Source organism: Pristiophorus japonicus, chromosome 13 (assembly GCF_044704955.1).
Source record: "Pristiophorus japonicus isolate sPriJap1 chromosome 13, sPriJap1.hap1, whole genome shotgun sequence".
Classification (NCBI taxonomy): Eukaryota; Metazoa; Chordata; class Chondrichthyes; family Pristiophoridae; genus Pristiophorus; species Pristiophorus japonicus.
In genome coordinates this window covers 118,024,136-118,039,429 of record NC_091989.1, presented here as the reverse complement: position 1 = coordinate 118,039,429, position 15,294 = coordinate 118,024,136, and the positions used below count along the sequence as shown (strand labels likewise).

General features: G+C 46.7%; 1 protein-coding gene across 1 annotated transcript in view; it reads left to right on the top strand.

The window, feature by feature from the left end:
• The window catches only part of LOC139278789 (leucine-rich repeat-containing protein 36-like), a 66,642-nt gene that overhangs the window by 6,398 nt on the left and 44,950 nt on the right, over positions 1-15,294 (top strand). Inside the window, exons 2-3 of the mRNA XM_070897927.1 lie at positions 2,514-2,641; positions 7,835-8,027. Of these exons, the coding sequence (XP_070754028.1) occupies positions 2,514-2,641; positions 7,835-8,027 (321 nt within the window). The remainder of the gene's footprint in view (positions 1-2,513; positions 2,642-7,834; positions 8,028-15,294) is intronic.

Sequence of the window (15,294 nt, the reverse complement as noted above, 5' to 3'; positions counted from 1 at the left end):
CCGGAGCATCGGGGGGGGTGGGGGGGCGGATTTGGTCTGGAATCAGCAGGGGGTGGGGAGCAATAGTCGGTCGGGAATTAGCGGGGGTGCGGGATTGGGGCTGGCCACCTGAGGATTGTGGCCTGTCTCAGCAGCATCGGCGGGAGGTGGCATCATGGTGGGGATCGGAGGCATCATGGGGGTGGGGGGGGGGTACGGTTAGGTAGGGACCCTGGATCCAGGAGGTAGTTATATAGCCTCGTACCTCCTGGATGTAGCAGTCCCTGCCTCAGTTAACTGCCAGGTTTCATGAATTATCTGCAACCCGTCCACATGCAGTTAAATTCAAAATAGAAGTTAAAAGAGAAGCTTCCAGTCTCATAATATTTCAATTGATGTACTGCCCCTGGGAGCGGGTTGGTCGTTATCATTTCTCTCTTTTACCCGCCCCCCCCCCCCCCCCCCCCCCTCTCCCGATTAAAACCAGAAGTCCAGAAGTGGGTGGGGTTGGAGGCAGGATCAGAAACCTATTTTTAACAATGTAAATGCCCCCACGCTCCAAACCCACTTTTTTTTTTAGGGGAAAATTACGCCCGATGTGTGTCAAATATTTAACTATGGAGTTGCTGAAAGTCTGAGCTGATAACATAGAAACATAGAAAATAGGTGCAGGAGCAGGCCATTCGGCCCTTCGAGCCTGCACCACCATTCAATATGATCATGGCTGATCATTTTTGGAACTTTAGTACCCCATTCCTGCTTTCTCTCCATACCCCTTGATCCCTTTAGCCGTGAGGGCCACATCTAACTCCCTTTTGAATTGGCCTCAACAACTTTCTGTGGTAGAGAATTCCACAGGTTCACAATTCTCTGAGTGAAGAAGTTTCTCCTCATCTCGGTCCTAAATGCCTTACCCCTAGACTGTGACCCCTAGTTCTGGACTTCCCCAACATCGGGAACATTCTTGCAGCATCGAACCTGTCCAATCCCATCAGAATTTTATATATTTCTATGAGAGCCCTGCTCATTCTTCTAAATTCCAGTGATTATAAGCCTAGCCGATCCAGTCTTTCTTCATATGTCAGTCCTGCCACCCTGGGAATCAGTCTGGTGAACCTTCGCTGCACTCCCTCAATAGCAAGAATGTCCTTCCTCAGATTAGGAGACCAAAACTGTACACAATATTCAAGGTGTGGCCTCACCAAGGTCCTGTACAACTGCAGTAAGACCTCCCTGCTCCTATATTCAAGTCCTTTCGCTATGAAGGCCAACATGCCATTTACCTTCTTCACCGGCTGCAGTACCTGCATGCCAACTTTCAATGATGTACCATGACACCCAGATCTCGTTGCACCTCCCCTTTTCCTAATCTGTCACCATTCAGGTAATATTCTGCTTTCGTATTTTTGCCACCAAAGTGGATAACCTCACATTTATCTACATTATACTGCATCTGCCATGCATTTGCCCACTCGCCTAACCTGTCCAAGTCACTCTGCAGCCTCTTGGCATCCTCCTCACAGCTCACACTGCCACCCAGCTTAGTGTCATCTGCAAACTTGTATATTCAATTCCTTCGTCTAAATCATTAATGTATATTGTAAGTAGCTGGGGTCCCAGCACTGAACCTGTCACTGCTTTCCAAATGCACTGCTATTACATCTTTAATAATTGATTCCAACATTTTCACCACTACCGATGTCAGGCTAACCGTGTATAAATCCCTGTTTTCTCTCTCCCTCCTTTTTTTAAAAAGTGGGGTTACATTAGCTATCTCCAATCCATAGGAACTGATCCAGAGTCTATAGAATGACGAACAGTGTATCTCCTTAACCAATGAGATTAAAGGATTGCTTAAAAAAAAGGAAAGATTGAGTTGGTATAGGAAGAGAAATAATGAGAGGGAAAGAAAGAGTGGATTAAGAGAGAGAAAAAGAGACAAAGGAAAAGTATTAATTTCTTTTTTGAAAAAAAATCCCCAACAGTAATTCACAACCTGAAGGAATGAGACTACACACTTTTAATTGTTCACTTTCTGGGATTGATTGACAGTCATAATTATCATTAAAAGGGTACCTGTGCTATTAATTACTCGACTTAACTTTCTGTGACGAGTTTAATGGGAAATTAATGTACAAATGTAGCAACTTTATGAAACTCACTGGGAAGTTAAGAGCGAGGTGCCTTTTTTGCAATGCTAGCGACGGAGTGGAGAAAATCATCCAACAACTTGTGGTGATTCATAATTCATGGGGTATCTTTCTTCCTCGCCGCAAGTTGCTGGCTGATTTGCACATTAATAACTGTGCTTTGTTAACACACCATTATTTTTTCCATTTCCGGCCCATTATCTTTTCTTCACAGACAGATTTTGAGAGTACATTTGATGACTTTTTCAGTTCATAGTTTTCAGTGAATAAATTGCAATAATGGTGTTTGTACAGAGATGGAATAAACAGTCCATTTGTAACACAGAAATGCATAATTTGTAACAGTAAAGACTGTTGCATTTGAACTTTTTGCTTTCTTCTTAGATGAAGTGGAGTCTCTCTCACTGCAGGGAACCTATAGTGACAAAATTGTGTCTCTTGGGGATGCTTTTCTGAACTTCAAGAGATTGAAGTCTCTGGATTTGTCGAGAAATTCCATTGTCAGCCTGGAGGTGAGTCTTCTGTTCATTCTAAGTAAATAGGGTCCTCCAATTTCATATTTGAAATGTGGCTTATGCAGAATTTATGGGGTCAAGTTTCGGTCGGCCGCCCGCTGTAACGGCGCACATCGGAGAGGCCCGCCTAATTTATAGAGCAAAAATTGCGCCGAATACTTACCTCGCGATTCTCAGATAGCTGTAGGCCCAATTCCACCTCGGCGCTGCGCAACAGGAGCTGCTGGGGGCGGAGCTACAGCCCCGCGCCGAAAACAGTGCCAGCAGCTGCGCGCGTGCGCAGTAGCTGCCGGCGTCCTGTCTCCGGGGCGACGACCCTATCCCAGGCCGAAGGGACGTCGCCCCTATCCCCGGCCGAGTGGCCGGTGCATCTTACCTTGGCGGTGGGGCCCACATGCCCGGCCTCTCGCTGGGGCGGGCCCCACCCAAAGAGACGTCGGCAGCCCGGCATCGGCTGCATGCGGGGCCCCGCCCGAAGTCCTCGGCGGGGCCCGGCTTCCTCGACGTCGGCGGGGCCTGCCCGCCCTGCATCTTGCTGGGGGGGGCCCCCGCCTGAAGAGTCAGCGGCAGCAGCCCGGCATTGGCTGCGTGCGGGGCTTCTTCGTCGTCTTCTCTCTTTCCACCCCCCCCCAATCTTCCTCTCTTCCCCCCCCCCCCCCGCCCCAATCTTCCTCTCTTCCCCCCCCCCCCCCCCCCCCCCCAATCTTCTTCTCTTCCCCCCCCCGCCCCAATCTTCTTCTCTTCCCCCCCCTCCCCAATCTTCTTCTCTTTCCCCCCCAATCTTCTTCTCTTCCCCCCCCAATCTTCTTCTCTTCCCCCCCCAATCTTCTTCTCTTCCCCCCCCAATCTTCTTCTCTTTCCCCCCCAATCTTCTTCTCTTTCCCCCCCAATCTTCTTCTCTTTCCCCCCCAATCTTCTTCTCTTTCCCCCCCAATCTTCTTCTCTTTCCCCCCCAATCTTCTTCTCTTTCCCCCCCCAATCTTCTTCTCTTTCCCCCCCAATCTTCTTCTCTTTCCCCCCCAATCTTCTTCTCTTTCCCCCCCCAAATCTTCTTCTCTTCCCCCCCAATCTTCTTCTCTTCCCCCCCAATCTTCTTCTCTTTCCCCCCCCAATCTTCTTCTCTTTCCCCCCCAATCTTCTTCTCGTTCCCCCCCAATCTTCTTCTCTTCCCCCCCAATCTTCTTCTCTTCCCCCCCCAATCTTCTTCTCTTTCCCCCCCAATCTTCTTCTCTTTCCCCCCCCAATCTTCTTCTCTCTTCCCCCCCAATCTTCTTCTCTTCCCCCCCAATCTTCTTCTCTTCCCCCCCAATCTTCTTCTCTTTCCCCCCCCAATCTTCTTCTCTTTCCCCCCCAATCTTCTTCTCTTCCCCCCCAATCTTCTTCTCTTCCCCCCCAATCTTCTTCTCTTCCCCCCCCAATCTTCTTCTCTTTCCCCCCCCAATCTTCTTCTCTTTTCCCCCCCCCCAATCTTCTTCTCTTTCCCCCCCAATCTTCTTCTCTTCCCCCCCAATCTTCTTCTCTTTTCCCCCCAATCTTCTTCTCTTTTCCCCCCAATCTTCTTCTCTTTTCCCCCCAATCTTCTTCTCTTTCCCCCCAATCTTCTTCTCTTTCCCCCCCAATCTTCTTCTCTTTCCCCCCAATCTTCTTCTCTTTCCCCCCCAATCTTCTTCTCTTTCCCCCCCAATCTTCTTCTCTTTCCCCCCCAATCTTCTTCTCTTCCCCCCCAATCTTCTTCTCTTTTCCCCCAAATCTTCTTCTCTTCCCCCCCAATCTTCTTCTCTTCCCCCCCCAATCTTCTCTTCCCCCCCCAATCTTCTTCTCTTTCCCCCCCAATCTTCTTCTCTTTCCCCCCCAATCTTCTTCTCTTCCCCCCCAATCTTCTTCTCTTTCCCCCCCAATCTTCTTCTCTTCCCCCCCCCAATCTTCTTCTCTTCCCCCCCAATCTTCTTCTCTTTCCCCCCCAATCTTCTTCTCTTTCCCCCCCAATCTTCTTCTCTTTCCCCCCCAATCTTCTCTTCTTTCCCCCCCCCCAATCTTCTTCTCTTCTTCCCCCCCCCCCCAATCATCTTCTCTTCTCTCCCCCCCCCCATTCCCTGGTGCTGCAATAGGTGAGTAGGAATATTTTTTTATTTATTGAGTGATTTTTAATTTTTTTTAAACATTTTATTTTTTAATTTATTTGGATTGATTTATTGATTTATTTATCATTTATTATTGATGATGGCTTTTTATTTGTAAAAGTGAAGTGTTTAATGTTTGTAAACCCCCCCCCCCACCCTCCCTCGTTCCCTACGCCTGATTTGTAACCTACGCCTGATTTTCTAAGTGTAGGCAAGGTTTTTCTGAGCGTACAAAAATCTACATTTACTCCATTCTAAGTTAGTTTGGAGTATGTTTTTGCTGCCTAAACTTTCAAAACCGGTGTAAGTGGCTGGACACGCCCCCTTTTGGGAAAAAAAATCTGTTCTAAAATGAAACTGTTCTAACTCACTAGAACTGAAGCAAACTAAAGGCCGGTAATTGCAATTTCTAAGATACTCCAAAAAAATCGGATCAACTCAGGTCGAAATTTGACCCCTATAATAGTCTACCTAATTGTTAATGGAGTTCAGTAGCAAACATTATGTGCACAGTTTTAGGGCAGATCAATACTCAGTTTGGTTTAACCGCATCATGCTAATGTCCAAGATACACACAAAACGATAATTAAGAGAAATTGTATTCCACTGAAATATCTCAATCTTTTATATAGAGATATAAAATAAGTCCCACCATCAACTTCACAGGGCAGCTAAAGAATGGCAATAAATTTGGCCTTGGCAGCATTGCCCACATCCTGAGAATACATTTTTTAAAATCTGTACTCTTATTGGTATCTCTGTTGGTTTGTGTTGCTGTGTTCTATATTTTGAAATTGCTAGTTGGAGATAGCTTGAGAAAACAAATCCTTTGAGTAGAAATTTCTGATTTGACAAATTTATATTTGTGGACATTCCAGAATTCGTCAACATCAATGTTTTTAATTCTTCGCGGAAAGAGTTTTGAGTTTGAGCTAAGTTTAAGATTTCTGTTTTAAAACAAATTGTATTTACACAGATCTAGAATGGCTACAGATATCAGGCATTGAAAATGCGTATTAAAGCTAGTATGGGGGCTGTCAGAACTCCGCGTCTATTTCAAACTGTCAACAAGATCTATTGTCTCATCCCTGGCCCATTAACCATGATGTCCAGAGACATTGGGCCGAAAGTTGCGGCCTCGCTGGATGTGTACGACGTGCGCACACACCCGAAGAGCCTCGCAATGCCGGTTCTCGGCAAGAGCCTCGCAATGCCGGTTCTCGGCGTGTGATGCGCATGCACTGAGAACCGGCTTTTGCGATCTGTCAAAATGTCTTTGTCCCCTCAGGAAGGACATTGGCAGAGCAGAGATTGGGCTATTTGCCCAACTCTGTCCTGCCGAATGTCCTTCAAACTCTTACGCCTGGTAAAAGCAGGTGTATCGCCTACTTTTACCAGCGTAAGAGTTTTAAAACATAGAAAAATTAAATTTAATCATTCATTTTTATATTCAAAACCCTGTCCATTAAACTAAGTTTATTTTTAACCCTATTAAAACACATTTAAAAAAAAAAGTCAAAACATTTTCTTCCCTAAAACATTTAATTATTCAATTTCAATTAATTTTAAATGTGAGGTGTTTTTAAAAATTTATTGTGTTGTATTTCTTGTTTTGGGGGGTATTCTCATTGATAGTAATGGGAGCTTGTACAAACAGTGCTCCCATTATTATCAATGAGAATACTCCATGTTCATTGGTGGTCCAAGCCCACGTGAACCCAGATTACGAATATGTACCTGGAAGACATGTTCCTGTATGCTGCACAGCGAATGCAGGCCTTTGACCGGAATCCTACGTTCCTCCAGGACCACCAGGTATTTTCATAAATTTTTTCGTGTCGGAGGCGTTCATCCGAAGAAAGTCTCTGACCGCAATTTCCCCCGCCCCCTACCCCCCCCCCCCCCCCACAAAACAAAATATTACGGATGCTATAAATCTGAAATAAAAATAGAAAATGCTGGAAATATTCAGCAGGTCGGGCAGCACCTGTGGAGAGAGAAACAGAGTTAACATTTGAGGTCAGTGACTACCAGAAATGTTAACTCTGTTTCTCTCTCCACATATGCTGCCTGACCTGTTGAGTATTTCCAGCATTTTCTGTTTTTAGTCCAGAAACATTCAGCAGTTTGCCATTTCAAAAGAGGTGGCCAACAAATATTCACACCCAAAGCAAACGCTCTACTCGGAACTCCTTCACGACAAACGAGCCAAAGATGGGCAGAGGAAACGTTTCAAGGACACCCTCAAAGTCACCTTGATGAAATGCAACATCCTCACCGACACCTGGGAGTCCCTAGCCAAAGACCGCCCTAAGTGGAGGAAGTACATCCGGGAAGATGCTGAGCACCTTGAGTCTCATCGCTGAGAGCGTGCAGAAACCAAGCGCAGGCAGCAGAAAGAACGTGCAGCAAACCAGTCCTACCCACCCTTTCCTTCAATGACTGTCTGCCCCACATGTGACAGGAACTGTGGTTCTCGTATTGGACTGTTCAGTCACCTAAGAACTCATTTTTAGAGTGGAACCAAGTCTTCCTCGATTCCGAGGGACTGCCTATAATGTGATGTTGACGCCTATTGTGGTCAGGAAAATTCTCTTCATGTGAGCACAGCATGGGGTATGTGTGGAATGTGTAAGATGGGCAGTCGCTTTGTTTGACAAGCCTGCTGGAAAATCCCAGAAGAGGAAGATGTGTAGGGGACACCACTTCTCAGCTTCCTTTAACAGAAAGGGAAGGAAAAACCATGTTTGAGGGGTCAATCAAGTTTTGAATAAAAGGACTGCAAGACGCAGCTCTTGGCCAAAATTTTGGTAATCGGATCTTGAAATAAGAAGTTGTCATACTCCCCTTTCTCTTTACAAATGCTGACTGATCTGTTAAGTATTTTCAGCATTTTTAATTTACTTTTATTGCAGTTAATTTCAAAAGTTAAGAATATATCTGATTTTTTTTGCTGGGGGGGAGGGGGTTGGAGGAGGGGAAATGTATAGAAGTACAATATTAGGCTCTAAGGCATCAATTCTTTAATGAATTACTACTTTTTCTTATACACTTATTTTTGATTTTGTAGGGTTTGGAATGTTTGCATTCACTGGAAAAATTAAACTTGTATTATAATAATGTGCCATCTTCGAAAGAAATTTGCAGTTTGCGTCACTTAATCAACTTGAAAGAAATTGACTTGCGGCTGAATCCAGTTACCAGGAATGAGGAGAACTACAGACTGTATATAATACACCTGCTACCAAACTTGAAGAAGTTGGGTAAGCATGAGTTATTCAACACGAGATTGCCGAATAAATAAAACAAAGAAAACTTAAAACTTCTGAAATACTGCTTACTGCCACTTCTAATACCAGTGTAATTATACTACTGTTTGAGACTATACCTGCGTGAAGTGATGTTCAGCCAGCAGACCGGAGTCTAACTAACCTAGTTGAATAGATATTACTAAAAGCTAGTGGACATGTACAAAAAAAATTTGCATCAATTCAACTTCGGTAGCTTTGTAACTTCATTGGTGCTGAATGGACTCCTTCTGTGCTCTGTGATTCTACGAAAAAGGCTAATGGAATGTTGGCCTTTATCTCGAGGGGGCTGGAATACAAAGGGGTGGAAGTGATGTTGCAGCTGTATAAAGCTCTGGTTAGAGTGCAGCTGGAATATTGCGTTAAGTTCTGGGCACTGCACCCCAGGAAGGGTATATTGGCCTTGGAAGGGGTGCAGCGCAATTTCACCAGAATAATACCGGGGCTAAAAGGGTTTAATAGTGCGGACAGGTTGCATCGATTAAGTTTGTATTCCCTTGAGTATAGAAGAGCAAGAGATCTAATTGAGGTATTTAAGATCATTAAAGGATTTGATCGAATAGATAGAAACTATTTGCTCTGGTGGGGAATCCGGAACAAGGGGCCATAACCTTAAAGTTAGAGCTAGGCCGCTCAGGGGTGATGTCAAGAAGTAATTCTTCAGACAAAGGGTAGTGGAAACCTAGAACACTCTTCCCCACAAAGCTATTTGTGGCTCAGTTAATTGGAGCTTTTAAGACTGAGATCGATAGATTTTTGTTAGGTAAGGGTATTAAAAGATGTGGAACCAAGGTGGGTAAATGAAGTTGGGGTGCAGATCAGTCATGATCAAGCTGAATGCCAGAACAGGCCTGTTTATGTTCCTATGAGTTGTACTGGTTATCTGCTCTCATGTAAGGGAAAACAATGATGTACTCACCTGTTTTGAACTGCCATTTACATTTTAATGTTATTGAACTACTGATGACATTGTGGCTCTGCTAATATTAAAAATAATGTTTAAAAGCTCTGAGATACCTAGCCACTACCAAAAATTGTTTTAACTCTTAACCATTTGACGTTCTATGGCAACTGGTGTTAAGCTGGTGCAGTGTGACTTTACCTCCTCAAGGTGCTCTTGCATCTTTTACTGAACTCCGAAGTGCCATTAATTTAAGCATGCCCCTCTGCAGTGCCACAAAATCAACTGTCAAGTTATGCTGTAGATATTGTGATATTGCAAACTGTCAATACAAATCTGAAACTAAAGTATAGCAGATCTATAAGTAAATGTGGCTGTGGGTTAACAATATTAATGTGATTAGTATTAAAAATAAAAATAATCTGAAAATATTTTGTAAATCACACATTCTGCACAATGGGGCTGAATCAAAGTGATTTGGTACATCTGATTTTGGAGACCCAACAGTGATGGGTGGAACTCCGTATACATGCAAAATGTTTGTATGTATTCAGATTTTTTTCGATAAAATATATAAACTTGGGAAAGATCAGAGGGTTATATAATTGTCCACATGTCATGACATATAGACAGGATAGGAAACTTGTAATATTTACCCTATTTATAGAATCATATAAACACTGCACAGAAGGAGGCCATTGGCCTGTCGTGCCTGTGCTGGCTCTTTGAATGAGCAGTCGTGCTTACTCCCATAACCCTATAAATTTTTGTCCATAACCCTATAAATTCTTCATCCTCAAGTACCTGTCCAACTCCCTTTTTAAAATTATTTATGGAATCTGCTTTCACCACCTTTTCAGGTAGAGCGTTCCAGATCCTGACAACTCTGATTGAAATATTTTCTCCTCATCTCCCCTCTAGATCTTTTGGTAATGATTTTAAGTGTAAGACCTCTGGTCATTGACCCACTCGCCAGGGGGAATAGTTTTTCTCTACAGTATCAAAACCTCTCATCATCTTGAAAACCTCTATTCAGTCACCTCCTGACCTTCTCTGCTCCAAGGAGAACAGTCCAAACTTTTCGCGCCTCCCTTCATAACTGAAGGCCCTCATCCCTGGTAATACCCTGGTAAACCTCAGATCTAAGGCCTTCATATCCTTCCTGAAATCTGATGCCCAGAATTGTCCACAATATTCCAGCTGAGGTGAGTATTTGGGAGATGGTAGTTTGGAGTCCATCTATCTAGGGAAAGAAAAGCCATGGGGTGGAAATTGCTATTCAAAGTGCTCCTCTCATCCTATCTTTCCAAGAGGAAATATATTTGTTTATTACTATGTCATTGAATTTGCTTTTCACAGCTACGTGGCATTTTGGCTCTTTTCTCCTTGGCCACAGTGTTAATGCAAGCATTGCCTGCAAGTGATTAGGCCACAGACTGCCCAATGTTGGTCTCTATGTATGGTGCTGATTTTTGAGATTTGGAAAGAGTGCATAGGAGCCACAAGATTAGTTCCCAATTTAAAACACCCTAGTCATCCAGATAAGCTCAACGAGCTGGGTCACTAAACTTTAGAGAAACATGGACTTGGGGGTGTTTTGATTGAGGTTTATAAAATAATGAAGAGACCAGATTGTGTTTCTGTAGACCAATTAGATCAACTAAATAGGTTAGGGAGGAACAGGTCATGCTTACAAGTCATATAAGGGCAGAACTAGGTTGTATGCTGGCTAGTTCCTCTTTTCCCAGAGAATAGTGACCGTATGGAACAGGTTGCCGGCTCATTCAGTGAACGCTGTTTCACTGTATTCCTTCGAGAGAGAGAGAGGTGGGGGGAGTGTATGTGTTACGATGTATAAGGCATCACAGGTGTGTCAGACAAGCTGGACGGACCAGCGAGCCTTTTCCTGTCTGTCAGCTTTATGTCTCAGAATGCCTTCATTCACTTCAGTGGGGGCTAGGACTTTAGACAAGTTGAGAGCTGATATGGAGCCTTGGAAAAATACACTTCTGGCTGGATGATGTTGCATATTCAGCTGCTGGAGAGTTTTTGGACTGATTTTAGAAGGAGCAGAGTTTAAGTATTTCTAGTGTTAAATTTGCAGTTGATCATAACTGACTCTCGTTTTGAAATCGATGAGGTGGAATGTGTATAGCTGAGTTTATACATAAATGTGCACACTCCATGTGTGAGAGTTTAGATTCTCTGTGGAGCAAATGAAATAAGTCAAAAAAATTATGATTTAGGAATGTACAATATTTACAGATTTTGCATGTTTTTCAATAATAGAGATACCAAGATCTTTTGTTATTCAGGGATTTTTTCCACTGCTCCTTCCAAACCACAGCTAAAGGGTTAACCGTTTTTATGTATAAACAGTGTCAGGTAAAGTTGCAATACTGGGGGGGTAATATGTTTTTGAAATCTGTTGAGTACATTAAATATATTATTACATCAGCTTTAAGTAACTCCAGGTCTGCAGTGGCAAGAGCTATGCTCTTTTCAAGTCCAAGCATGGCCCATCAGATTGTTTTGTTTGTTTTGGTTCCACAATAAGTAAACCAGCGTTAATTAATCTTGCCAAGTAACTTGTTCTGTTTATTTTCTGTTCATTGAAATTAATCCCCACAGCTTGGCTGGTAAATAATGTTGGTAGTTTTCTGTGTTCAGCCTACTATGTGCAGTTATATGGGGCTCAAAATTGGCCAGGAGTTGCTCCATTTTTTTTTGGAACAACTTGATTTTTCTGGAGTATCTTAAAAATTCCCATTTTGCACATTCAATTTGCACCAGTGTAAGTGAGTTAGTTATGATTTTTTAGTTTAGTTTAGTTTTTCTCAAAAGAGGGCATTACCAGCCACTTTGGCCAGCTAATAGTTACTCCAAATCTACTTAGGTCAGCATATGTGGCCACTACAGAAAACTCTTGCGGAGAGTTAAGAAATCAGCGCAGGTAGGTACATCGGAGGCCAGCAGAACTTAATGGGCCCAAGTTTCGGGCCGCGCCTAGAACGGCGCAGCCCCGACCTGAACGACCGTTTTTCGCGCCACAAAGTGCGCCTAAAAAAAAAATTACCTATTCTCCGGCTCCCTGCAGGCCCTCTGGAGCTGGGCGCGACGCAGCACGAGCTGTGGGGGGGGGCGGAGCCAGGTCCCTGCGCTGAAAACAGTGCCGGGACCTCTGCACATGCGCGCTACAGTGGGCGCACATGAGCAGTAGCTCCAGGCGCCCAAAACTGTGGGAGGGGCCCGAAGCACGCAGCCCCTAGCCCTGGCCGAATGGCCTCGCTGGGGCTGCATTGGTAAGGCTGCCTCCCACGCCCAGCTCCTGCTTCCTCCGGACCGGGACCCGACCTGACTCCCGCTGCCCGCCCCCCCCCCCCCCACCCGACCTCCACTTCCGACCTCTTCCCCCGCTCCCGACGCCCCCCACCCCACCACCGACCTCCGCTCCCGACCTTCCTCCCCGACTGACCTCCGCACCCCCCCCCCCCCGACCCCGATCTCCGCTCCCGACCCCCCCCCCCTCCCCCTACCGACCTCCGCTCCCGATATCACTATCACTAGGGGGGTAGTGCTGGACAGGCTAATGGGATTCAAGGTAGACAAGTCCCCTTGTCCTGATGAAATGCATCCCAGGGTATTAAAAGAGATGGCGGAAGTTACAGCAGATGTATTCGTTATAATCTATCAAAAGTCTCTGGACTTTGGGGAGGTACCAGCGGATTGGAAAACAGCTAATGTAACGCCTCTGTTTTAAAAAAAGGGGGCAGACAAAAGGCAGGTAACTATAGGCCGGTTAGTTTAACATCTGTAGTGGGGAAAATGCTTGAAACTATCATTAAGGAAGAAATAGCGGGACATCTAGATAGGAATAGTGCAATCGAGCAGACGCAGCATGGATTTATGAAGGGGAAATCATGTTTCACTAATTTACTGGAATTCTTTGAGGATATAACGAGCATGGTGGATAGAGGTGTACCGATGGATGTGGTGTATTTAGATTTTTAAAAGGCATTCGATAATGTGCCACACAAAAGGTTACTGCAGAAGATAAGAGTACGCGGAGTTAGAGGAAATGTATTAGCATGGATCGAGAATTGGCTGGCGAACAGAAAGCAGAGTCGAGATAAATGGGTTCTTTTTGAGTTGGAAATCGGTGGTTAGTGGTGTGCCACAGGGATCGGTGCTGGGACCACAACTGTTTACAATATACAGAGATGACCTGGAAGAGGGGACAGAGTGTAGTGTAACAAAATTTGCAGATGACACAAAGATTAGTGGGAAAGCGGGTTGTGTGGAGGACACAGAGAGGCTGCAAAGAGATTTAGATAGGTTAAGCGAATGGGCTAAGGTTTGGCAGATGGAATACAATGTCGGAAAGTGTGAGGTCATCTACCTTGGGGGGAAAAAAACAGTAAAAGGGAATATTATTTGAATGGGAAGAAATTACAAAGTGCTGTGGTGCAGAAGGATCCCAAAAAGTTAGTTTGCAGGTGCAGCAGGTAATCAGGAAGGCGAATGGAATGTTGGCCTTCATTGCGAGAGGGATGGAGTACAAAAGCAGAGAGGTCCTTCTGCAAATGTATAGGGTATTGGTGAGGCCGCACCTGGAGTACTGCGTGCAGTTTTGGTCACCTTACTTAAGGAAGGATATACTAGCTTTGGAGGGGGTACAGAGACGATTCACGAGACTGATTCCGGAGATGAGGGGGTTACCTTATGATGATAGATTGAGTAGACTAGGTCTTTACTCGTTGGAGTTCAGAAGGATGAGGGGTGATCTTATAGAAACATTTTAAATAATGAAGGGATTAGACAAGAGAGAGGCAGAGAGGTTGTTTCCACTGGTCGGGGAGACGAGAACTAGGGGGCACAGCCTCAAAATACGGGGGAGCCAATTTAAAACCGAGTTGAGAAGGAATTTCTTCTCCCAGAGGGTTGTGAATCTGTGGAATTCTCTGCCCAAGGAAGCAGTTGAGGCTAGCTCATTGAATGTATTCAAGTTACAGATAGATAGATTTTTAACCAATAAGGAATTAAGGGTTACGGGAAACGGGCGGCAAAGTGGAGCTGAGTCCACTTGTTGAATGGCGGAGCAGGCTCGTGGGGCTAGATGGCCTACTACTGTTCCAAATTCTTATGTTCTTATGACCCCCCCCCGACCGACCTCTGCTCCCGACCCCTCTTCCCCCGCCCCCCACTCCACAACCGACCGTCCTGCGCTCCCGACCCCGGACCCGACGCCATCTACCTGTCAATCCGGTAAGTCTAAGCTCGAACTCTTGGGCCCGTTCAGCCTCTCTCTCCCTTCTCGCTCCCTCCCTTCTCGCTCCCTCCCCTCTCGCTCCCTCCCCTCTCGCTCCCTCCCCTCTCGCTCCCTCCCCTCTCGCTCCCTCCCCTCTCGCTCCCTCCCCTCTCGCTCCCTCCCCTCTCGCTCCCTCCCCTCTCGCTCCCTCCCCTCTCGCTCCCTCCCCTCTCGCTCCCTCCCCTCTCGCTCCCTCCCCTCTCTCGCTCCCTCCCCTCTCGCTCCCTCCCCTCTCGCTCCCTCCCCTCTCGCTCCCTCCCCTCTCGCTCCCTCCCCTCTCGCTCCCTCCCCTCTCGCTCCCTCCCCTCTCGCTCCCTCCCCTCTCGCTCCCTCCCCTCTCGCTCCCTCCCCTCTCGCTCCCTCCCCTCTCGCTCCCTCCCCTCTCGCTCCCTCCCCTCTCGCTCCCTCCCCTCTCGCTCCCTCCCCTCTCGCTCCCTCCCTCTCGCTCCCTCCCCTCTCGCTCCCTCCCCTCTCGCTCCCTCCCCTCTCGCTCCCTCCCCTCTCGCTCCCTCCCCTCTCGCTCCCTCCCCTCTCGCTCCCTCCCCTCTCGCTCCCTCCCCTCTCGCTCCCTCCCCTCTCGCTCCCTCCCCTCTCGCTCCCTCCCCTCTCGCTCCCTCCCCTCTCGCTCCCTCCCCACTCTCTCTCTCTCTCTCTCCCCCTTCTCTCTCTACCCCCCTCCTCCTCCTCCTCTCCCCTCCCCCCTCTCTTCCCCTCCTCGCCCCTCTCTTCCCCTCATCCCCCTTCCCTCCCTCCCCCCCTCCCCTCCCTTTTCTCCCCCCTCCCCTCCCTTTTCTCCCCCCCTCCCTCCCTTTTCTCCCCCCTCCCTCCTTTTCTCCCCCCCTCCCTCCCTTTTCTCCCCCCCTCCCTCCCTTTTCTCCCCCCCTCCCTCCCTTTTCTCCCCCCCTCCCTCCCTTTTCTCCCCCCCTCCCTCCCTTTTCTCCCCCCCCTCCCTCCCTTTTCTCCCCCCCTCCCTCCCTTTTCTCCCCCCCCCTCCCTCCCTTTTCTCCCCCCCT